This window comes from Gallus gallus, chromosome 3 (genome assembly GCF_016699485.2).
Source record: "Gallus gallus isolate bGalGal1 chromosome 3, bGalGal1.mat.broiler.GRCg7b, whole genome shotgun sequence".
Classification (NCBI taxonomy): Eukaryota; Metazoa; Chordata; class Aves; order Galliformes; family Phasianidae; genus Gallus; species Gallus gallus.
In genome coordinates, this window is record NC_052534.1 from 45,641,950 (window position 1) to 45,665,810 (window position 23,861).

Here is a 23,861-nt window from a genome sequence, read left to right on the forward strand (position 1 = left end):
CTCTCAGTTCTGGTTGTTTTTCTTCTCCTTTTCTTTCTTATTTTTTTTTTTTAATTTTTTCCCCCCTTCTCTATAAAACTAGCCTTTCTTTGCAGGCTTGTCTGGAGGGGTGAAAGTTCAGAGGAGTTAACCAGGGCCTACTTGGTATACAGCTGGAAGTATAGATGCAGTGAAAAAGAAGCTTATTTCCTCTTCTCCAAGTGAAAGTATTTGGTGTTCTTGAAAGGCTCCCAGAACCAGATGGCAAGGAAGAAGTGGAAACCAATCTCACTGTAGATGATTTCATTGCTTAAAGGGGATTTTTATAATGAAATAATGTTACCCTCTGCTCCAATTTTTGCTTGCACCTTTAATTTCACTTTGAACCTCGTGCTGATGTTTTTCTGAGATGGGATAGAGAAGTGGTCTTAAGTATTTCTGAGTTCATCGTCAAATGAATGGATGAATTATCATTTTTTTTTCCTTCTTTCCTTTCTTCTTTTCCCAGTGCTGTGCTTTCCCTCTTCCCCTTTCCTGTGTAGTACTTTGTGTAGGAAATGTGGCATTCAGGCCTTCTCTAAGATCTGAGTTGCCCTCTAAGCTGCAGTCCTGAAAGCTGTTAGAAGTGTTCTTGTGTTGAGCCTAGCCTTGTTCTTCATCATTTGTAATACATGGGTAAGCATAAAAGTGTGTGATTTCTACTGATAGGATATTTTTACATAGGCTCGACTCTACTTTTTGCTTCTTCCTGCAGCTTCAGCTGGTCTGTTTGGTTGGTCTTTTTTATCTTACAGGATGATAAGAAGACTAGGCAGGCAGCCATCTACTGTTGAACTATAATAGAGTTGGTGGTATGTACAAAATTTGATTACTGCTGTCAACACCGATGTGAATAAAAGAGAGCACATACTCTGGGCAGAGAGCTGCTAAATAAATGGACTATTGAATTCAGTAGTAGTAGGAATAGACCTTCTAATGAATGAAGTGTTTATGGATAGTGTGTGTGAGTGTGTAGAACTCTTGAGGTTTTTTTCTAAATAATCTCTTTTGCCTTCTTCAATTGCTTTCCCCCAGAGCTCCCATTTCATTCTTGCTTATCAGCTTTTGTGGTTAATGCACAAATTTCACACCCAATATTGCAGGTTTTGGCAGAAGTCATACCCTCACTTTTTAAAATTCAACATTAAAAAAAAAAAAAAAAAGCCTTCCTGAAGCTAACTTCTTTGTAGATAATTTCTGATATGAAAATTCATATTGTGAGTTCTGTCTTCATCTAGGCAAGACATATTTTGTTTAAATTGCAGAGAAACTGTCCCCCCAGAAAAATTCTCCCCCTCAGTACTTGATTAAGGCAATAAATATTCTTGGTGAATATTCTTATTGAACTGTTGGATTTTTGGAGTAAAACTTGCAATTAGATAAAAAAGCAATTTATCCTATATGTGGTATGTAATTGGCAGTGGCAGTCAAAGCTCCAGAGTACGGGTTGAATTAATGGTTTCCCTCAATGCCTCTAATATCTTAATGCTGAAGTTCAAAGAGCGATGGAGGCTCAAGCATGGTGTGGGTCTAACTGCCCTCATAGGCTGCACTCCTTTGTCACGGAGTGAGAAAGCTTGAAGTGTTGCTTCAGGAGTTGACCATTCTGCTTCTTAGCATATCCTTCACGTGCCTGTTGGAGGAGGTCTTAATTTGGGTATGGGCCTTGTGAGGGGAGAGGCAGAGACAGTCTGCAGTAGTGAGGTGATATACTGAATTGACAGGAAGGCTCTCGTAGGGAATGTGAGGCTGTTGGGTTGATAATGCTTCTGGCATGCGTGCATGGCTGGCTGCTAATTGTATACTTGGTAGGATTGGTGGTGTCTCAATCTTGTGCTTTTTAAGTACGTTGTAAAGTTGAGATTTGTATTTGCTATGGCAAAATAAATTATTTTTGGTTTATCTCTAAAATAGGAATCCTAGATTTAAAGCAGTGTTTTTGTGGTTGTCTTTGCTTGCGTGTTCCATGGGAACGTTTGAACACAAAAGCCTGATTTAGCCCCATGAGTGTATGATTGTCTTTATTCATGGAAACAGAACTCTTTTTGTATGCAGTTTTCAGTCTTCAACTTTGAGGAATTCTTAAAATTGGAGGGAAAAGGGGGGTGGGGAAAAAAACATCCCACAAAACAAAGCAAGATTGACTCCTTTTCCCAGTAAATAAAAATCAAGATTTTTCCTTTTATGTATTTTCTTCCCTTATCCCCCAGTTGTGTCTGTCAGGTATGTGATACAGTAAACTGTGTCACACAAGCTGCTTAGGAGAACTGTTCTTATTGCGTAATACACCAATACAGGCAAATGAAATAGCATCTGCTTTTCTGCTGCTGAAACTAGTTCATTCATGTATAGCTCGTCTCCAAATGTGATACCTGTGCTTCTGTGTTATGTTTAGTCTTCTCTTGCATTACTTTTTTGTGCCTGCTGGAATCCTGTACAGCTTAATATCCTAACGTATAGTTTGGAATGGTGTCTCTTTCAAAATTATGGAATTGAAAATTCTCTCCATTTGATTATAACATTGACAACAGGATGTTGAAGGTCGAAGGATTAGATTCGCTTTCTATACCGATGATAAACATAGTTTAAAGGCCCACTGTAAATTAACTGTTCTGTCATAGCCTTACCTTATCAACCTCCTGCTTTACTTATTTGAAATTACCTGACAATGGTGCCTGCATACCTAATCAAAGTTTGTGATTTTTTTTTTTTGGCCTTGATTCGGAGGCTTGTGGAGAGCCTGTGCCAAGTCTGAAGTCTTGTGCCAAAATTTTCTCGTGCCCTTTTGAAGTACCATTGAATGATGTGACTGCTCACCTTGCAGGTTGGTTGTGGTTCCACATTCTATCAAGCATGTGGAAAAAGTGCTAAGATAATACTGCAAGTTTTTTGCAGAGCAAATGCTAAAACTTTCAGGATTCTTCAAATAAATATGCTATTTACATCAGAAACAGTGTTGCCAGCAGGAACAGGGAAGTAATTATCCCCCTGTACTCAGCCCTGGTGAGGGCGCACCTCGAGTACTGTGTCCAGTTTTGGGCCCCTCACTGTAAGAAAGATACTGGGGCCCTGGAGCGTGTCCAGAGGAGGGCAACAAAGCTGGTGAGGGGTCTGGAGCACAGGCCTGATGAGGAGCAGCTGAAGGAGCTGGGATTGTTCAGTCTGGAGAAGAGGAGGCTCAGGGGAGACCTTATTGCTCTCTATAACTACCTGAAGGGAGGCTGTAGTGAGCTGGGGGTCAGCCTCTTCTCTCGTGTGACTAGTGATAGAAATAGAGGGAATGGCTTCAAGCTGTGCCAGGGAAGATTCAGGCTGGATGTTAGGAAATACTACTTCTCTGAAAGGGTGGTCAGGCACTGGAATGCCCAGAGAGGTGGTGGAGTCACCAACCCTGGAGGTGTTCAAGGAATGTTTGGATGTTGTGTTGAGGGACATGGTTTAGTGAGAACCATTGGTGATGGGTGGATGGTTGGACTGGATGATCCTGTGTGTCTTTTTCAACCTTGGTGATTCTATGATTCTATTTGACCGGTCAGTTTGATTCGAGCAGAAAAAGTTGCCACCTTCTGTCCTGTTTTCTGAATGTAGGCTGTAACTTGCTAGTGCTTGAAAGCTTGAGTGTATTTCTGTTTTCATAAGGAGCAGCAAAGCAGTACATTTGTTTGTTTTTAAAGAGGAAAATCTTTAATTTGGTTGAAACTTGTTACTCGTTTGTGCAGGTTTTTTTTTTAAAGGTTTATTTCCTGTTTGATTTGTCAGTCGCCGTGTAACTGAACGTGTCAAACCCTCTGAGGAAAACCAATGCTTCCCTCCCCTTCAGATCCCAGCATGCTGTTCTTGTTGTGGGTATTAGTGTGCGCTTCCTCTCCATCTTCACTTTCCTGTTATTCAAAGAGTGAGCTTCATCATGAGCATTCAAACAGCCAAAAAAGTTGCATGGAAAAAGTACAAGGTTACTGTGCTGCGGGACACTGCCATGCAGAGCCGTTCTCCTCTAGGTAAGAGCGTGCTTAAATGTATTTTCAAGGCTGTACTGGGTAAAAGCACCAGCCACATGGATCTGTTCTTATCTTCTGTACAAGCTGCTTTAACTGACTTTGTTCAGGTTTGCTGGAAGTAGCAGGAGCAGGTAGTTGAGGGTATGGCAGAAAGCAGTTCAAGGGAAAGACTTTTTAATAGTCTGTTTTGGTTTTGGGTGCTGCTCTGCTGCAAGCACTGAGAAGCATGGCTGTTTAACAGCTACTGCTGCAGGACCTGCTCCCTGATGTTGTCACGGCTTTTCCTTTCATGTATGAAATGCTATTTCTTCAGCCAGTTCAGCTCTCGCTCCTTGAAAGACTAAGTGCCTGCACTTTTCTTAAACTGTACATTGTTATGGTGATTTCAGTATTGGTTATGCTTTTATTCTGTATGTTTCTGCTTAATGTGTATTCTGGGACTTTTGATGCTACATACTTACAACAGTTCCTTCAACCCTGAGGTTTTTTCTTTTAATTTTGATTGCATTTCAAGGGAGCAATATTTCCTGCAACAAAGAAGGAATATTTTTTGGGCCATGATGCCAAACAGGAGAAGAAATTGGGAGTGTTTCCCTTTCCTTTTCTTTTGGCCATCCTGTCCCACCCATCCCTACTGAAATTTCACGGATTACTGCATTATTCTGTAACTAGGCTGGCATGGTAAAAGTGAATTTGGAGATTCCTAATACTTGAGAGTATGCATTTTAGAGGCAGTAGTTGTCAGATGAGAGCTGAGTATTTTCTGAATTGATATTAGGACAGGGACTTTGGTCAGTTTCATTTAACTTGAATTCTGATGTGATATATGTAGTTGTACAAAAGCTGGAGTCTAGTATGATTTTTTTGTTTGTTTGTTTTACAGCAAGAAAAGAAAAACATCTTGAGATGTAGTGACAAAATGGCTAACTTTAAATAAATAAAATGATGGGCTGAGGCTCTGGTCTTATGTGAGCTTGCTCTTATAACAATGAGGCATGTTTGGATTTATGCCAGTTGAGCTGAGATCAGAAACTTTTCCTTTATGGCCCAACCTAAACTGTTAGAAATGTTGAAAATGTTGAGAAAACTCTGTAAAGTGAGTAGGCTGGCTTTTCACAGTGACTCTGGAGAACTTGTTACGTTGCAGATCAGATACCTCGTGTACTTCAAAATCTGTGTATTCATCCTGCTAAGGAGGTTCAACTTCAGTTGACTTTTTTTGTGTGCAGATAAGATAAAGATATTTTTGTGCATGTTTGGTTTCTTTGTTGGTGCCTGTCCTAACTGGGGCTAGGCTTAGCTGTGTGAAACTTAGTGTTGAGGACGGCTACACATTTGTTGATGTGCTTGAGCAGGAAGTGCTTAGTGACTGTTTCTTAAGGCCAGTGTAGTTCCCTATGAGCTGGGAGCCCACTGTTTTTAAAAGCATGTATGTCGTGGCTGGTATATTTTAAATGGAATTGTTTTGTCATCAAACATCAGGACTTTTTCTAAGAAACTTCCTGTACTGCGATGTTGTGAACTTGTCATAAAGTGGAGGGCTATAGACTTGCTTTCTGAGAGACTGATGTTCTCAAATTCACTACTGTCTGTTCACTCTTAAACACTTCTTCCACTATGTATTTGGAGGCTTTGACAGACTTGTGACTTTAGGTAACTGAGAAATAAACAGAGAAGAAAAGAAGGTAGAAGCAGAGGGGCGTGGAAGAGAAGACGAGAGAAGAAAAAACTGAAAGTGAAAGGTGCAATCTCTGTGCAGGGTCAAGAAGCGATCTTTCTCCAAATAAGAGAAGACTGGATCTTTAGTAATTCAGTACTGTGGGGGGAAAAAAGGGTGAAAAAGTTGTTAATGGTGTAACTGTTTCTTCTTCACAGTCATCAACATTCACATAAATCCAGAATGTAAATAACAGGGAGACGCTTAGAGAAGTTTATGCACACCTTGTGTGCAGGCAGCTCTTTGACCACAAGGTTTAGGGGTTATTTATTAGCTTGTAAATTTTGCTGTGTTGGCAAAGGTGCAGCTCTGGTCTTGTTGATTTGTTTGTTCAAATGCTATGGGTTTCCTGAATGGCAAGAGAAGTGGTAGGGGCTGGGAGCAGGGAGATAGGAGCTCATATCTGGAAAGATATGTGCATGTAGATGAGTTAGTTCAGGTGAAGCCTCATCGGATAAAAGTTTTCCATCCTCTGAAGCCTGAACACCATAGAAAAAAGGTTGGGGGAGGCTTTCTTCTTCTACTTCAAACCTGACAAGCAGAAGACTTTCATTTCTTCAAGTAGTCTTGAACCTGCTCGTCATTTCTTGGTTGCACGGCCAGTATTAACAACTGCCTACTGTTCTCCTGTCCCCTTGTTTATGTAAGCACTGCTACTGCTTATCCAAACTGAGATTGTCATAAGGCCGTCTGCTGCTCTCCTTTGAATGAGAGTGACTTGCTTCATCTCGGAATTTGTCAAAACCAGAAGTACTTCTGATGTGGCCTCTTACTTGTGAAGTAGTGTTAAATGCTTTGGAATACAGTGCAGGGAAGCCTGTAGTGAAAACTGTAGCGTCAGGTCTTTAAAATGAGCACGTTATGTTTGAGTTGGAAACATACTAAATACTATTTTAGCTCATGTAATGGGATGTCGTTATTTGTGTATAAAGGTTTGATCTAAAAAGCTCTCAGGTCAGTGCTGCGAGTGCGGGGGCACTTGTAGACTGTGTGTGGTGCCCAGCTATGGCCACAGCTGGATCTTCACCTGAGGGGGCATGAGCGCGGCTCTCCTGTTCTTTGCTGTTCCATGCCATGGAAAAGGATTTATGTTCTTTCAGTAAAACTTCTGAAACTGTTCCAGGAAATCTGTTGGGCTACACTGTGTTTGAATGTATGTATACATACCCTACCTAGCAGCATTTTCTATCATTTTTCTTTTTAAGTTATTTTTTCCTACCTTAATTGCCTCATTATCTAGGTGAATGCCACCCCGCCACTTGAAGTGGGGATTCCTTACCCCACATTAAGGAGGTAGAAAAAAGTTGCTGGTTATTTGAAGCCTTCTAAAGGGATTGCCCTGTGGCTCAGCTTCCATAAAATGCCAACTCATGTAGCACTCGGCAGTAGTTGGATAACCTTTGTTACTACTTGTTCATAAAGTTGTGAACAGAAGTAAAAGAGGTCAGTTTACACTTTGTGTGAGCTAATGGTTGTTCAGTACCCCCCCACTCTGTTATCTTTTCATAGGAGTTTAACAATAGTTCAGCAGTGCTTAGTGGAGGGGTTTTTTCGTGTGTGCTTCAAATTGTGCTTTTAGCTTCTGTTAACAGTTGGGTATTCCTTCTTGCTCCCATTGCCTCCCTTTGGAAATCCTAGGAATGCTAGATTATGAATTAATAACTTCCTGTCAGGTGAGAAGGAATTTATCTGTGTTCTCACAAGGTACATGCACTGATAACAGCTTGAAATTGTTTTATCATGAGGCCATAAGCTGTTCCAATAGTAAAAATAATATTTACTGTATTGCTCACGTTACCGTGAGCAGTTGTGAAGCCCTGGGTTGGTCAGTTTGCTTAGCAGAGTTATGCTGGAGGATCAAATTTGTTTCATTTAAAACAACTCTGGCTCTTGAACACATGGAAACTGTATATTTCTTTCTTGGCAACGATGCCAGGATGATGCTGAATGTGTTTTGAAATACAGTGCAGTTTTAGATGAAGCACCCAAGAACAGATCATTTTTGTATTACATAGTTATATTTTGAGTCTCCACATGAACTGTTTTTAAGGACTTTTTTTTAGCTCTCTTCTTCCCATGTACATTGAACTACTGCATGCATACGTACGCTGAAAAAGTGGATAACATTTTCTGTTTTCTTGTAACCCAGTCACTTCTCCAAGTCACGGGGTAGGGTTTTGCAGTTGGATGAAGTCCGTGGCCCTTTGCATTGTCGGATGCAGCAGTGCCCATGACTCACTCTTGCCGTATGGAGAAAATGTGAATAATCTGATGTTGGTTCACTTTTATGTTTTCACTGAAATGTTCTGACCCTTAACTGGAGGGCTCCGTATGCTTCCTGTTGTGGTCCCTTATGAATAGGCAGGAATTGGCAAGAATATGCTCTGCTATGTGACCTAATTTGCGCGGCGTCTGGGTGGAGTGCATTGTGATCGTCACCGAGCAGGCGGCTGAGAATGCGAGCCCGAGCAGTTCCCTCACCGACCCTTCCAGCAGAGAAATGTGCACTTGTTTTACAAGGGCAGAGAGGAATTGTCATCTGCGTTCAGAAGAGCAGCAAAAAGAACAGTTAAAAGGCTCTATTCTGAAATTCAGAAGCAGAGGGAGGGGTGGTGGCTGAACCTGTGCAGTGTGAAGCAACAGCCCACAGCTTTCCTGTCTACCCAGACGAAGCCTGGCACGAAGCAGCGTTCACTGATGACTTCATGTAGTATTTGGCATTTGCTATCATCTCTATGGATTACAGCAGGAGGGTTATAGCTGTCTTTTTCTAATTGTGGGTTTCATAATGAGCCTATGAAACCTCTCTTTTTATTGCTATGAAATATTATTCAGGCTTGCTTAGCTGCTCTGGATGTGATCAACTTGAAACTAGGGCCTGAGATGTGCTAATTTGCAGCATGTTGATGCAATGTTATGTTTTATGCCTGGAATGCAAAGTGGGCTGGGCAGATACTGGAACTATGACCTTCTTAATAAATGATCACATACTTTCCATCGTGCTAGTAAATATCTAAAAGGGGAAAATATTGAGGTTTTAGCTAAGGCTAATTTCATAAGGAGACAACATGCGTGGGATGATCTGGCAGGTCCTGTCCCCGTGTGTCCCTGCTTGTGTTGGTGGCTGGTTTGAGCCTGGCACTTTGGTGGGTTCAGTCTGAGCTGTGTGTTCGTCCTCACACCCGTGCTTCAAGGTTACCTTCCTTGGATGGAGAGAAAGTCATGCTGTGTTTCATGGCTTTGTGGAGCAGAGCCTGTATTAGCACTTATTTTGTTTTCTTTCAGATGTACAGTTCTAGTACAGGAAAGGTATCGCTCAATCACTTTAAGCTTCAGATTGTTTTAAAAGGTCCTTCGCTGGTTTGTTATGCTGCAACACAGAATACCTTTAAAGCGATTCACAAAACACACTGTGCAGACTACTAAAATCAATTTCTGCCCCAAGCTATAATAAAACTAATATTTACTTGGCCTGTATGACCAAAGTCTCTTCATATATAAAGGCAAATATTTTCTTTTCACTGCAGTTTTCAAGGTAGCGAAGCAATAATGAAGTCTGTACTTTCTGAAAGGAGAACAAGTGCCCCCCAGATAAAGAACTGATGAAATTATATTACCACAGATAGCAACAGTCTCTATGCAAATTTTTGTCAAATCTGTCAGATAATACCACTCTGTAAAACATCAGTTGCTGCTTCTCCATTTCTCACCCAGAAAGCAAATAAATAAGATTATGGTCTTTCTATGGAGTTGAATATTTGAAAGCAAATCTGTGTAACTAACTAACATTCATTTTAGCTTTCCTGATTTTCTGTCATGGAGGTCCTGAATTGTGTTTTTGACCAAATAACTTGCCATGAATTTTGCTTATGACAAATTGAGATTCAAAATTATACTCTCAACTTCTTAGCACTTTGCAAAAGAAGAGTGGAAAATACTGTCGGTTGATGTCTCACCATCATTCCCATATCTATTTTCTTAAAATCTCATGTCAGTGTTTCTTATCTAATCTACAAGGAATAAATGGCTTCGGGGGGGGAAGAAAGTTCCCAGTGGGCATTGGGACTTTCACAGATAACTTTCCTGTAGGGACATGCTTCAATCTATTTAGCAACCTTGGGTCACCCACAGTGACCAAGCTCGTTCAGTGGTTTAATGTTATTGATGAACTGAAACTTGAATGATGACTTGCTGACAGTGTACTTTGTTTGACAGTTAAGTAGAAGTGTATTTTTTTTTTTAATGCACCCCCATAAGCAGAGCTGATTGTGCCAAAGTTCATGTTAGGAGCGAGAGTTGGAGGTAATACTAATGCAGAATCTGTCTTATACCATTTGCAGTATCTGTCCTATGGTTTTAGGTATTTGATGTGGTTTCATTGCTGTCTTTGGTATAATCAAGTGGTGTACTCTTGGAAAAAAACATCTGTTATTTCTTTTCCAATGTACGGTGCCAGCCTCCTATTGGAAATATATTAATTTTCAAGTAACTTATCCAAGATTTTAACCAGGTCTCTATTGCTGTTTTTGCAATTGAAAGAGAAACCCAAAACCTGTAGGTCAACCACAATATGTAGTCCTGTGATATTTCACTTTGGCAACAGATGAATATCAGAAAACAGTGATGTTTAAATTCACTGTTAGCATCAAATGATTTATATGAATGATAGTGTGCAATACTGTAATGCACTTCTTTTGTGTGTAGAACATTCATCTTGTCTCTCTGGGATATTTTTCTTAAATTTCTTAGCAATAAAAATAGCTTCAGGAGTGGTATTCTCAAGAGTTGAGCTGGAATTATTTTATGGCCAGGTAAACTGTTATGCTATCTTATCTGACATTCTTCCTCGAGCTATGGAAAAATGTTTTTCTGTATGAAAGGCAGAAAGGATGCTTTATGGCAGTTGATAATGTCTTTTTTTAAATGCAGAACGGCTTTATTGTTCATCCCCTGTGCGGGGTTGAACTGGCTGGCTGTCAGGTGCTCTCCCAGCTGCACCCTCATTCCCCACTCCTCAGCAGGAGTGAGGGAAGAAAAAGGATAGAAAAGCTTGTGAGTTGAAATATGGGCGAGGAGTTTGTCTGCCACTTAGCATTGTGAGCAAAGCAGACTTGATTTGAGGAAAAGTATTTTCATTAGCAATGAAATAAATTAGAGTTGGATAATGAGAAACAAAACTTGGAACACCTCTCTATACCTCACTCCTTTCTGGGCTTAACTGTGCTGCACTCCTTCCCTCCTGACTACTCTACCTATTCAACACTGCAGGATGATGAGGAATGGGGATGTGATCAGTCCACAGCAGCTCCTCCCTGCCATTCCTTCCTCCTCCTCACAATTTCCTGCTCCAGCAGGCATTTATTCCATAGGATGCAGTCCTTCAGGGCATAGTCAGCATGTTCCCTGTTGGAGTCCTTTTACTCAGGGACAGCATTTTCCACTAGTCTTGTATATGGGCTGCAGGGGAGCTTCCACTTGGTGTCCAGACTACCTCCTGCACTGACCTTGGTGTCCACAGGGCTGTTTCTCTATCATTTCTCACTCCTTTCTTTGCCTTGCAATCTGTTGTCTTCTCAATTATGTTTCCCAGGTGCACCATCAGGTTGCTTGCAGGGCTGAGCAATGTCCAGCACAGGTCAGCCTGACCAGTCCTTGCAGAGCTGCCCCCTGCCAGCTGTTGGGCACTTGCACTCCAGGACAACCCATCCCTTTTCTCTAGGGATTATGGCTTGGTCTGTAGGTATGAAGGACGCAAACGTTCCATGGATTTAACTCCTGACAGCCCGTTCTGCTGTGATGTGGGCCCACTGCAGGTTTTCCTCATAATAAGTACAGGGGTGAAAGAAATCCTTTCTGGACATTCAGCCTGTTGACATAGCAGATAATGATAGCTGTGTGCCTGCTGGGTAGACGAGAGCTGTCCTGGAAAATGCATCTTTCTGCCACTTCATTGACAAGTAGTATTCTTTAATGTATGCTTTCCAAGAAGCCTCAGCTGTGGTGCACAAATGAAACCCAGTGATTCTCTCCAAAGGAGACACAAATGTTTGCAAGTTACAGTGTAAATATTAAGTACATGCAAAGACCACTTCCGAGCTTGCAAGAGGAGCAGATATCTTGAGTAGGAGCTAAATAATGCGTGAGCAGAAATGTAAGGAGTGTGGGTCCCAAGGCAGTGTCTTTAAACAGTGCCCGAGTCAGGTGCCTCCAGGTGAAGTAGAGCAGAGGTCTCCTTTACTACTTTAGGTATAGCTCTTCTGCAGCACAAAACAGAAATGGTATTTTGTGTTGCTGCTTCTGTAGGCTCTTATTTTGCTGTAGCATGTATAGGAGGTGTCACTTAGTATATCTTGACAGCAAAGGTTTTAGGAGTTCGTCTTTTAATGTATTATGGGAATTTGAAGATCAGTGGGAATGAAAAAAGCAGCGTATTTAAACTGTCTTTAAATAGAGTTGGTTTTTATTTATGAGAAAAGCTAGCTTTTCTTGGCAGCTGTGTGCAGCCAACCCTCAGCAAGAGCATGAGCTTAAAACCAGTTATCCAGAAATTTCCAGATGGTAAAAATTTGGCTCTTATTCTGAAATAAACTTAAATGGATTGGAAAATAATTCAAAATGTGATTCAACAACTATATTAATACCGGTGGGAATAAGGCTTAGCTGATACTTAATGTTTTCGTGTACCTTCCTTTATGGTGTATGATTCTAAAAAACAACAAAAACTGGACCTATTTAGGGGCAAGCAGACTTGTGTTAAATATTTGGCAGTCTTTGAAACAGTAGTGATCAGCTGCTAAGCTGTACTGTGTTTAATCACTGTATTATTATTTTTAATGGCTTGGAATGAAGTAGCCTGCAGGAGCAGTAGGACTGGTTTACATCCAAGAATACACAGGACAGGCAGATGCTTTCCAGCCCTCTTGCTGATGTCTTGTGGCATGTCTTATTTCCTTCTCACTGCCCTCTCTCTGATCCCTATTGCAGTGTGCACGACATTATGAGCTCTGAAGCTGGCCCTTTCCAGGCGATACGGGGTGAGTCAGGTCGCAGTGACATAACTTATGTATTCATATGATAGTGTCGTCCCAGCAGATATTCTTGAACATTATACACAGCAGAGTCCTCACTGGCAAATAATTAGCTATTGTTTTGACAGTGTTAAAGCACTCTTCATCTGTAAGGTAGGAGACATTTGGCTAGCCTAAAAAAATTCACTGTAGCTATTCAAAATAAAAGAAAAGGCAAGTGTATTCATTTGTGTGCACAAATTATCAGCGTCTAGAGGAATTTTAGGTAACTAAATTTTCCTCAGCAGATCTGTAGTTTTAGCATGCAGTCCTGCCTCAGCCATATATCCCAATCCAGTTACAGATTGGATGTTGCAGTATGAATAAATCTGGATTCACCACCTTTTCCGTAGCGTAGTCCATGGGAGCACATCGGAGTTGTGGCTGGAGTTGGTAGAAGTTCTTTTAAAATGGCTCAGCCTAGAAAGCAATAGGTTTTATGGGAAAAATGTATTGTTTTAGCAGTAACTCATGAAAACCTTTGAAACAGCTAGATCATCTGATGGACTTGTTTTATTACTGATTGCTTTACAGTGGAATACTCTCTTGTTTAATAAATCTTGGAAACTTTATTTTTTCTCCATCTCTGTATTCATTCACCTATGGAATTTTTGTGCTAGCAAAAATGAATTATTGAGCCTTTATCTTTGTGAGAAACACAAACCAAATATATGATGGAGGAAGAGTTGAAACAAAGTTCCAAGTTGGTGACTTAGGTTATCAAAGGAATATCCTTGAGTGGAAAAGCTCCGTGGTGTAAGTGATGCTACTGAAAAACTTTCCTCAAGAGTGATACTGCTAACAGCCGGGTATGGTGTTTTTTCCTGTGGTCTCTGTTTTGCCTCCTGTTCAGTAGCGTTGAAGTACCTCGTTGGATCTCTTCGATAAATATCTTCAGTTTCTCAGGCTCTCATTTCATCCACTCTTTCCTCATACTGTAACGTTATATTTTTTATACTTATTTCTTACCTCATAAAATAGTGCATTTTAATTTGTTTCTGTCTTCCCCCCTCCCCTGTATTCCTTTCTACTGTTCTGTGGTTTGGAGACTGACACAATCCGGGAGCTAGATGGTGGATTTGAGATTGGGCTGGAGATGATGTGTTCATCTCTATGTTACAACATCTTGTTTCATTTTCACCCACTCTTAAAGTTCTGTCAGTCCCTCTCCATCCCTAATGGGTGTTCTCACATGGTACTTTCTCGTATGGGTCTCTTTCACTCTGCTAGCAGTAGAATTCATTCTGTTCTGGAAAGACCCTATTTTCCCCTCATCCCTAGACAGTATAGCCTGGCAGCTGGAGTTCTTTGTCATCTTCTAATGCTCCCTTAACGATCCCAAATTACATCGTGCATTTAGAGGGCAGAAGGGCTATAGTCACCCTTCGTTGCTGTTCCTTTCTTTCTATAGCTGTATAAGGGCTTGAGGAATAATGGAGAAGCATTGTGACATGAATAGAAAAAGTGAAACAATGTGACTCTGATTATAGACAAGACGAGAGCTTCTGAGCTTTTATTTATTTAGCCTTTGGCAAGTTGTTATTTTTTATTGTGTACTTATCTCTGCAGGACTACAGAGAAGCCTCTTGCATATAGAGGACTGTAATTAAATGCACCAAAATTCAAGCTGGCGTAATAGCTTGCAAAGTCAGTACTTAGTCACACTAATTCTTTTGAGAGCAAAATTCTTGCTCGTATATTCCTTTTCTTAGTCTCTTTAGAGCTCTTCTCTTTGACTTCCTGGCAATCCTTTCCAGCCTTTCACTCGATTTTTCACTTGTCACCTAAAACATTTGGGTGCTGTTTATCTGAATAAACAGAAGTTTGCAAAAGTGTTCTTCTGCAGCCAATCACGCCAGTCCGTAGTTGAGTTGTGTAATTTTGAGGGGGAATGATAGCAGCATTTAGTAATGTAACTGTATAACAAAGGGAAGACGGTATTGCTTCTGATCGCTTGATTTACCCTACAAGAGAGAATTTCAATTTGCAAACATTATGAACGGTGATAATGTTTCCTGTGCTATCTGAGCAAATAGCTGGTAGGTCACTGTGAGTATTCAAAGGGCCCTTGGTCGTGCTCTGCCAACTCACAGACTGAACGTGTACTTGCAGGAATTCCTTCCCAGCTTCTTTTAGGTGATAAGCTTCATGAGCGTTTGGGTCTTCTAAATGATTCTGCTTCTGCCCCACATTGGTCTTATCTGTCAGCAGGGGAAATATGAGCAGTGTACTGCAGCCTGCTCTGTGATGTTTCAGACAGCTGTGTGCATGAGTTCACATGCTCTACTGTAAGTCATTGTGACTGTTCAGCAGCTTTGCTTGTGTGCTATGGTTAACAAAATCTTTTAACTTTCAGGGGTACCCTAGCATAGCAGTAGCACAGAAAATTAGAAGTGGTGGATGCCGCTCAATTACAGATCCTCGGATGTGAAGATCTGTTTTGTGGTGTGTGAGTTATATTGTGTTGTAGTCAAACTCTATATATGTACTTTTTTTTAACAGAAGAAACAAAAAATCATGAAAACAAAAGCAAACGAAGCTTCAAACACAGCTGATTTTGTGATTCCTTCTTGGACTGTTTTCTGAAGTAACGAACAGCTGAAGAAAAATCTTGGAATGGATGTTTAGAGTTATGGCATTCAAAGCTTTCAACTGTATTCATATTGTAATATTGTAAGATCATGGGGTAAAGTGGAACAATTCAAAAGAGCTATGTAGGTGAAAAATGGAATCCTACTAAATTGTAGTCTTTATAACGCTGTTAAGAGTCATAAATCCTTGGCAATCACCAAGTAGCCACACGTTCTTACTACTGTGCTTCGTAGTTTGTCATAGGTTAAGTGCATCATTTTGTTGAGACTTTGAAATTTGAAAATCATATAAATGTCTGTGAAGTTAATTTGTTACAGTAGCTTTCTCATTCAGAAAAGTGTAAATACATGTTAAATGGAAAACAGTTAAATAGAAAGTCTCTCTTTTCCTCATTTGGAAACCGCATAAAAGTGATTCTCCTTATTTGATAAAGAGCCAATCCTTTTGTATGCTTCTGAGATTGTGTGCTTGCTTTCTCCATGTGTCCTCTCCCTCTCTTATTTTCCCGTTCACCTCTGGATGAATAGACATTAATCCAAACCCTTCACAACCTGCTCAAATGTGATGTGGCTGTGCTTCACCACTGCTGTTTGTTGCTGAGGAGTGCTCCTATGGTCATGTCTGATAGGCCTGGCCTTTGGCTCTGCTAAGGTGTGCAACTCTTGTTTTCACAATGCTTATTCCGTATATTTTTTGCAGCGGTGTTTTCTGGAGAGAGAGAGATTATATATATATATATTCTTTCAGTACTATTTGTTTGGAGTAAGAAATTTTATTTGTTGCTACTTGCAAATAATGTTTTTCTTTGGGGGCGTGGAGTGAGGGCAGTGGTGTGAAACCTTCTGAGGAAATTCTCCCTTGCATTATGTGAGTCAGCAATGGTGATTGCATCCTGGCTTCTTCTCACATATTTTTTTTAAGTACTGATCTTGATTTTAATCTAGAACTATTCTGGAAAAGCAGAAACATTTTTTATTGATTAAAATACCTGAATTTCAAGATAAACATTTGAAATGAGCATATTACCATTTTATGTTATGTCAGTGCTTTTGTCAGCCACGGAGGTTGCATTTCGTATCTTTTGCTACTCTGTGGTAGAGCCTCCCTTTCTCCCTGGGAGTAAGAGTTAATCTGCCATGCAGTTGCATTCTTCTCCTCAAAATAAATGAATTAAGGCAGCAAAAGCTCTTTTTCCTTGACACAGATTTGGCTATACTGGAGATCTGTTATTACTGACATCCATGTGTGTTTTCCATAAACCAAACCAATGTAGTGGGGCCACCAAAACTTAGCAGTGTATGTCAATGCTTAGGTGCTGACTTATGCCCATTGTTGACTAAAAACAGTGTTTCTTCCTATGTTGAAAGCTAGTTTTCATTGCAGAGGTCATTCAAAGGTACGAGTTTTGTAGAAATAATTCCTTCTTTAGGAAAATTCCTTGGTAGAGTTCCTGTCTGGGTTAGGTAGCAAATTGCATTGCAGGTCTGTTTTTAAAAGGTCTTGACTGCTTACCAAACCAGTCTCATAATAATCTTCTGCAGGCAGTTTGAACATTGAAACTCGTGTGATGGGACTGTTCTACTTGCATCTCTTCAAACCACATGCTCTGATTCACCATTCCTGTTGAATTTAGGTGAGATGCTCAAGGGACAGTGTTCCTGGAGGGAGCACTCTTCTAGGTGCAGCAAAAGCTCCCTTCAGCCCAGTGTGGTACCTGTGGTAGCGTCCACAGGTAGTTGCCACATGCTTGTACTTCTTCCATAATTAAATCTTCAGCAGTGCTTTCTCTAATATACCTTACTTCTCAGTGGTTTGCATTTCTTCATCCATAAATTATAACCACCTTTCTGTGGACTCTTAATTCCACAAGCTTATCTCACAGCTTTTTAAGCTCATTTATATTAGTGCCCTCATTTGTGTTGCTTTCACTGGTCTTTACTGTCATTAGTTTTGGTACTGAGGCTGCAAGCTTCAGCCTTGCTGAGGCAAGGGAACCCTCTGCTGCAGTAATCTTTGTCAGTGGGCAAAAGAGAAAGCTGGGATGCTGAGCTCTGGAGCTGGGTCAGCTTGGCAGCTGTCTCCAGGTGAGGTCTGAATCCTGAGCCTAAGTGGTATTTGACTGCTTAACACCCATGAAGGTGTACAAAACCCTTCTGGAAAACACACCCAGGAGAGGGTTACGCGGTTACGCCTCGGAGTATAACCGATCTATTGGAGTTGTTGCTGGAGGCAGTAGTAATAGTCTGATTTGTATTTGCCTGCTTTCATTAGGTGAGCTTGCTTTCCATATAGTCTGTTTCTAGGTAGGTAACAGTGAAACATCTGTTCCAAATTTTACATGCCCTCACAAAACCTTTTGATGACAGTGCTCAAAATCCACTTTATTACAGGTTTCAACACAGTCCTCCTAAAAGCTGGCCATTAAATAATAAAAGCGTGGAGATTGGAGCTAAGTACACATAATCCTTTACTTAAACAGCTGCCTACTGACATTCCTTGGCTTAGACTCTACCAAAGCTTTACAAACTTTGAGCTTAGGTTGCTCTGCTCTTGTGTTTCTGAATCTTCTTCAATTTGGGGTACCCCATTTGGAATGGTGTGTGCCACAGGAGCTTTCTGAAATGAAGTGAGAAATTTTATGTAGGCTCACGCTGAAGATCACTGTCTTGTTTCTTTGCATAAGTACTATTTTACAGCATTCCGATATTCATCCTGCAATTGTTAAACAATTCATGTACTTTCAAAGCAGTTAATCAGGAAGGGGTTCAACCTTGGGGGCTAATTAATAGCTAATCCAGGGAAGGAAGCCGGAGTTTAATTGGATGCAGAACTAGCAGCGCCTCAACCTTCTGCTGAACTGATCAAACCACAGATTTGCTAGAAACCATAAGAACGGACCATTCGTAATACTTCACTCTACTTTATCTTTTATTCTTTCCTCATTAAGATGTCTCACTAAATATGTAAATTGGATAAATTACCTTTGACTGAGGTGCTTCTTTTTTTCTGAAGCAAGAATAGCAATTTCTTTCCAGGCAAACTGTTCAAAGCTCTGCATTGGATCATGTTGTCTGCACAAAGATTTCCTAATCCCCAGTGAGGCAGTATCACTTTTCCTCAATAAGCAAAAGCGTGTGGTTGAGAAATGAAATAATCAATTTATCTCAAGATGTAGACATGCTTTTTGCTTCCTCTTTCTCACTAGTGCTGGTAACAGAACAACACACAATTTATTTTGGGTAGATCAGGAAATATAGGAATAGGTGTACTTATGGCCCTGCCTGGTTTCTGTAGTGAACTTGCTGTAGTATTTTAGAAACAGAAATGAGAGAATACTTGGTGTGGCTTGCTCTAATAGATTTTGAATTTTGATTCTTCAGTCACCCTATTCATTCTTTTCATCTGCTTCTCCTTTAAGTTTAGAGCACCACTGGGGGCAAATAGATTTTATGGACTTCCTCCAAGCCTTCCACATTTCAAGTTTCCTCTTAGTAATTACAAAGGTTAATAGGCTGAGGTAAATAATTTACAGGCATCAGCATGGTTCTGTTCCTTGACAAAATAATGGAATAGCTAATGAAGCTCAGACTTAAAATATCAGAAGGCAAGTAGAGGAAAAAAGTAAAATTGTTTATTTTGATTTTTTTTTGCAACAACTAATTTCAGCTGTGATACTGAGGTCAGTATGCAGTAGTTTGAGTTAAGGAATACCTCGTATTTGGAGCTTCCTGTCTGTATTCTGTCTTCAAGCATTACTTGCACTGAAGATTAGTAGGAGTAATATGGTTTGGTGCAAGTCCCGACTGTGTAGTTGAGTTGCAAGTGTTACAAGTTAGCTACATAGGAATGTAGAAGCTTTCCTGTACTCCATCAGTTTGATGAAACTGTGTAAATGAGCAGCTTTCCAGCAAGTGACTTGATGAGCTTTAAGGTAGATGCTGGCACGTTTATGAAAGAAAGTCATGCAGCGTACTTGGCAGAAGCAATGCTCAGTCAGTGAGGAACTTGCTTTCTTTTTATTCTTTACCATGAGTACATTGTGTGTTCTTGGATGTGTTCCCCTCTTCTCAGCACTGATGAGGCCATGCCTAGAGTTCTAAGTCCAGTTCTGGACTCCCTAATATAAAAGAGACATGGATATACTGGAGAGAGTCCAGAAAAGGTTCACGGAGCTGATGAAGTGACTGCAGCATCTCTTCTGAGGGTTCCCCCCCCCCCCCCCCCCCCCCCCCCTCTTTGAAATGTGTAGATGTCTTTTCTCTTGCCTGATGTGGAGGGGGCACCCAACTGTGTGGTGTCAGAACCTGGTGTGTGCAAGAAGTGGATGGGAACTTGCAGAAAGTGGCCATGAGGAATAGCTGACAATGGTGAGGCTCCCAATAGTTATCTGCAGGAGGCTAGTCTACTTAAGAAATTGGAGCATGGTACATGTGAGCTGGTTACTATCAGTTTACTTCTCAGGAATTGATTTCTATCTGTCTAGGAAAAGCTGCTGACCAACAGATGTTTATAATAGGGAAGATGAAGGGCTCTGGTGGTAGAAGATTTTTGGTAAGGAGAGATGGGTGGAAAAGCCTGGGAAAATGATTAATGACTCTGAAGAGAAGGGTATGAGAAGACAGAGTAGAAGAGGAGGGGGAATGGAAATTGCAGCCTCTGAAATTAGAAAAAGGGGGATAGGAAAATGTCTGGTTTAACAGCATTGGGATAAAAGAGACTGGACTACGAGAGAATAGAAGGTTCCCTGTTTCAAATGAAAATTTTGCAGTATGCTTTTGTCCTTACCTGCCTGTCAAAGAAAAGAACATAATCTATTCAGCTGCTCATCTGAAGCATTTGTCATCTGAAGCTAACAGCAAGTCAGCCTTCTTGGCTTGGCACAAATGATGTGGGGCCTGGGCAGAGCTCCAGGACTCAGAAGAGCAACACATGGAGTATATTGCATCCCTAATAGTACTTCTGAGAAGTTGTCTCTGGGATATTTCTGTATTTCCTTCTGCCACGTCAGATCTATTTTTTTCCAGTCAATTAAAACTTTTGAAAAAATAGTATATTTTCTTATGTGCAAGGTTGTTATTCTTTTTTAAGAAAGTTTGTCATGGGGCGTGCCATAACGGGAAAAATGACATTAAGTCTTTTGTATCATGACCGTTGTTTCCTGAAGACTTTAATAAAGGTTGTTTGGGATGTTGGTCCGTTCTGAAACTGCTCTGAGTAGCAGGGAGATCTGCATACAGTTTGTGGCTTGGCTTCCTTCTCTGCCCTGGCAGTATTGCTTGCTTGGGTTAGTGCAGGACCTTTAGCATCTGTCATGTGTCTGATGCCTTCTGGTATGCAGATGGATCTTTTGTGGGAATGGCTCCTGTGTTATGCAGGAGATTGTACTAGATGTTCACAATGATCCCTATGACCTTATATCCTGTGAATCACCTTCATAAATGCAAGTGAGCCTAATAATAGTTCTAATTTGGACAGAGAAGAAAGAACAGATGGCTAATATGAACTTGTAGAAAGTAATTCTATTTTCTTTGTAACCACTCAGAAATACAAAGACCTAATTTGTGTTCATAATAAAATGAGCTGTAGTAAATGTAGTTTGTATTCACTACTCTCTTATTTACGCCTTCTCTTTTACTGCATGTCTTTCAGTGCCATCCTGTTTGCTTAGAAACACCTAAATTGCCAGATTTTGGTCAGGAATTATTCCCCGTTCTCTCTTCTTCCTATGCACCAATCATACTGGCTAGGATCAAAGAATCACGAATGGCTTGAGTTGGAAGGAAACCCAAGGATCATCAAGTTCCAATGCCCCTATTAAATCTATTTCCCTTGTCCTATCACTATCTACCCTTGTAAAAAGGGTATGTTCCTAAGCTCCCTTTAAATATTGGAAGGCTGCAATGAGGTCTGCCTGCAGCCTTCTCTTTAACAAGCTGAACAAGGCCATTTCAGCCTGTGTTTGCAGGAGAGATGCTCCAGTCCTTGGATCATCTTTGTGGCCCTCCTCTGGACCCTCTCCAAAAGCTCCACACCACATCTTTCCTGTTTTGGGGGCCCCAGTCTTGGATGCAGTTCTCCATCTGGAGACTCACGAGGGCAGAGTAGAAGGAGATAATCACTTCCCTTGCTCTGCTGGCCACTCCTCTTCAAATGGAACCTGGGATACTGTTGACTTTCCAGGCTGCAAACACACTGAAGGGTCATGTTAAGTTATTCATCAGCTGGGACCCCTAAGTCCTTCTCAGCATGGTTACTGTCAAGGAGTTATTTTCCCAGTTTGTTTACATACCTGGGATTACCTTGACCTAAGTGCAAAATCTTGCACTTTGCTTTGTTGAACCTCATAAGGTTCACAAGGGCCCACCTTTTGAGTTTATCAAGGTCCCTCTGGATGGCATCCCTTCCTTCTGCTGTATCAACCACACTGCTCAGCTAGGTGTCATCATCAAACTTGCTGAGGGTGTACTCAATCCTATCATCTGTTTCATTGATGAAAATGTTAAGGAGTGCTGGACCCAAGATGGACCCCTGGAGGACGCCGCTTGTTAGCAGCCTCCACCTGGACAAATCTCTCTGATTTAGAGATAAGGATGTGGTTAGGGACCATGTCAAAGGCCTTGCAGATGTCTAGATAGATGACATAGTTGCCTTCCCTGTCACCAGTTTGAGCATGGTGATAAGAGGAACTTCATCTTTCTGGCTCAATGGGTGAAGCTTGTTCTAACATGTCTACAGGGCAATATATTATCCAAGGCAATTGCTGTCATTATAAAGGTATTTGGGATGCCTTTATTTTAGTCTTTTCTTCTCCCCGCAATGCTCTTTGCTGGTAGCTGAAACTCTTTGCTCTGACATATGATTTACTCTAACAAATTGCTGTAAGCAAACTTAGCAAACTTGCTCTAAAATGTTAGACTTTTAGTAGGAAATTTTCCAGCTTCTAATTCAGATGTGTGATCACTGGCAGTTTGTGAAGTATGTGTCAAAACGCATTTGTATCACATCCAAAGATGTTGCAGGGCGATCTTCTACTGGGAGGTGGTGCTGGTTAGCTTGACCAAAAAGTTCAGGGTCTGTTGGACAAAAGTGGGGAGTGTGTCATTGGAAAGTCCTGCCTGAATGATCAGGACTTTTCTTCTGAGCGCAATGCTTGCTGTCACCCTGGTGTCTCCATTTTCTCAGTTGTAGCTGGCTTACCACTGTCAGCCTGCACAACTTGCCAAAGCTGTGGCAGCTTGGGGCTGACCCGCGAGGCCTGGTTGGGAAGGGAGCAGGCCTAAAGTGTGTTCCTTCCCCTCTCTAGCCCTTTCCACCTACACCGTGGCCTCCTGTCACTCTCTTTTGTCCCATTGAGAATGGGAAGCTGTCACGCACCCTCCAGACCAGCCCTGTGTAGGTACTGGGGATGCTTTGCCTGGAACCTTTGGTTCTGCAGTATCATCACATGGAAGAAGTCAGGTGGACGGCTGGTGAGCGTGGGAGTTTGAGCAGGCCTGTGGTGTGGTGTTGCAGCATTATTTCTGTCTGAGAGCTTTGTGCTCCCTTTAAATACCATTCCAATGTGCTGAGGCCAGCAGCGTGGAGCGTTGGATTGTTTTTGCTGGGAGGTATGGGAACAGCTATTTTAATATTGCTTCAGCTGTGAGGATTCCTTCTTCTTAGTTATCAGTTGCTGGGGGATTTTTTTATTGTGAAGTAAATCCAATTTAGCTTATACTCACAGCACACTTGAGTGAAAACCACAGGAGTTCCTCATTACTACTCTGTGGTGCTTTGTTTCAGCTGCTATTTGGGAAACACCAGGGAGTGAGGTGTAAGGTTTTTTGATCTGTGTTTCTTTTAGTAGTGCTTATTTCATAGTTTGGTCTATACAGAGAATTTATGAATTGGGCAACTGCGTTTTGTTGCTGTAGGCAGGTGCCATTACTCTTTTGTTAGAGCAAGCACTGTTATAGCTGAGTTCTTGCCCAACTGCTGAAATTTGCTGTGAGGAAAGGAATGAAGAAAACCATTGTGCTGGCCACTGATTGTGGGACTGAAGATGCGGTGGGAAGGCAGAAGCTTACAGAGTGAATAGCTCATTGTTGCAGCCATTTGTTTTCTTATGGTGGTGCAAGAGAAGGGGATCTGCACAACAACCCCAAGTTTTGCTTTTTTTTTTTTTAATTTAAGAGCATGAACAACAAAGAACTGCTAATTAAGCTTATTCTGTGTTAATGAAGTCAGGGCCCTGTATACACTGCTGAGTGTTGGAACTTCTTTAAGCCATGTGTTTGTGAACTCCAGTGCTTTGTAGTTTGCTTGGCTTTGTGTCTTGCTAGTGGGGATAAAAACCACTCTGGTTTCCAGCTTCAGATTTTCAATGCTTATTTTTGTGTCTTTGGATGTGAATTAGTCTGAGTTGCTTTGACAAAAGGATGGTTACTTTCAAGATTGTTTTTCAGTCCAAAAAATCCTGCCCACAAGAAC

The 23,861-nt window shown here is 41.1% G+C and overlaps 1 protein-coding gene across 8 annotated transcripts in view; it reads left to right on the forward strand.

The window, feature by feature from the left end:
* UTRN (utrophin) overlaps positions 1–23,861 on the forward strand; it is a 348,963-nt gene that overhangs the window by 28,371 nt on the left and 296,731 nt on the right. For 5 of the 8 annotated variants that reach the window (XM_040698159.1, XM_040698162.1, XM_040698160.1 and 2 more), the window contains exon 1: positions 12,716–12,767. The exons of 2 other annotated variants lie outside the window; for them this stretch is intronic. In XM_040698159.1, coding sequence (XP_040554093.1) covers positions 12,731–12,767 — 37 coding nt within the window. In that variant the 5' untranslated portion in view covers positions 12,716–12,730. Of the gene's footprint in view, positions 1–3,851; positions 4,017–12,715; positions 12,768–23,861 lie in introns of those variants that run through there. One more of the 8 variants, XM_004935579.5, reaches the window with a different exon arrangement.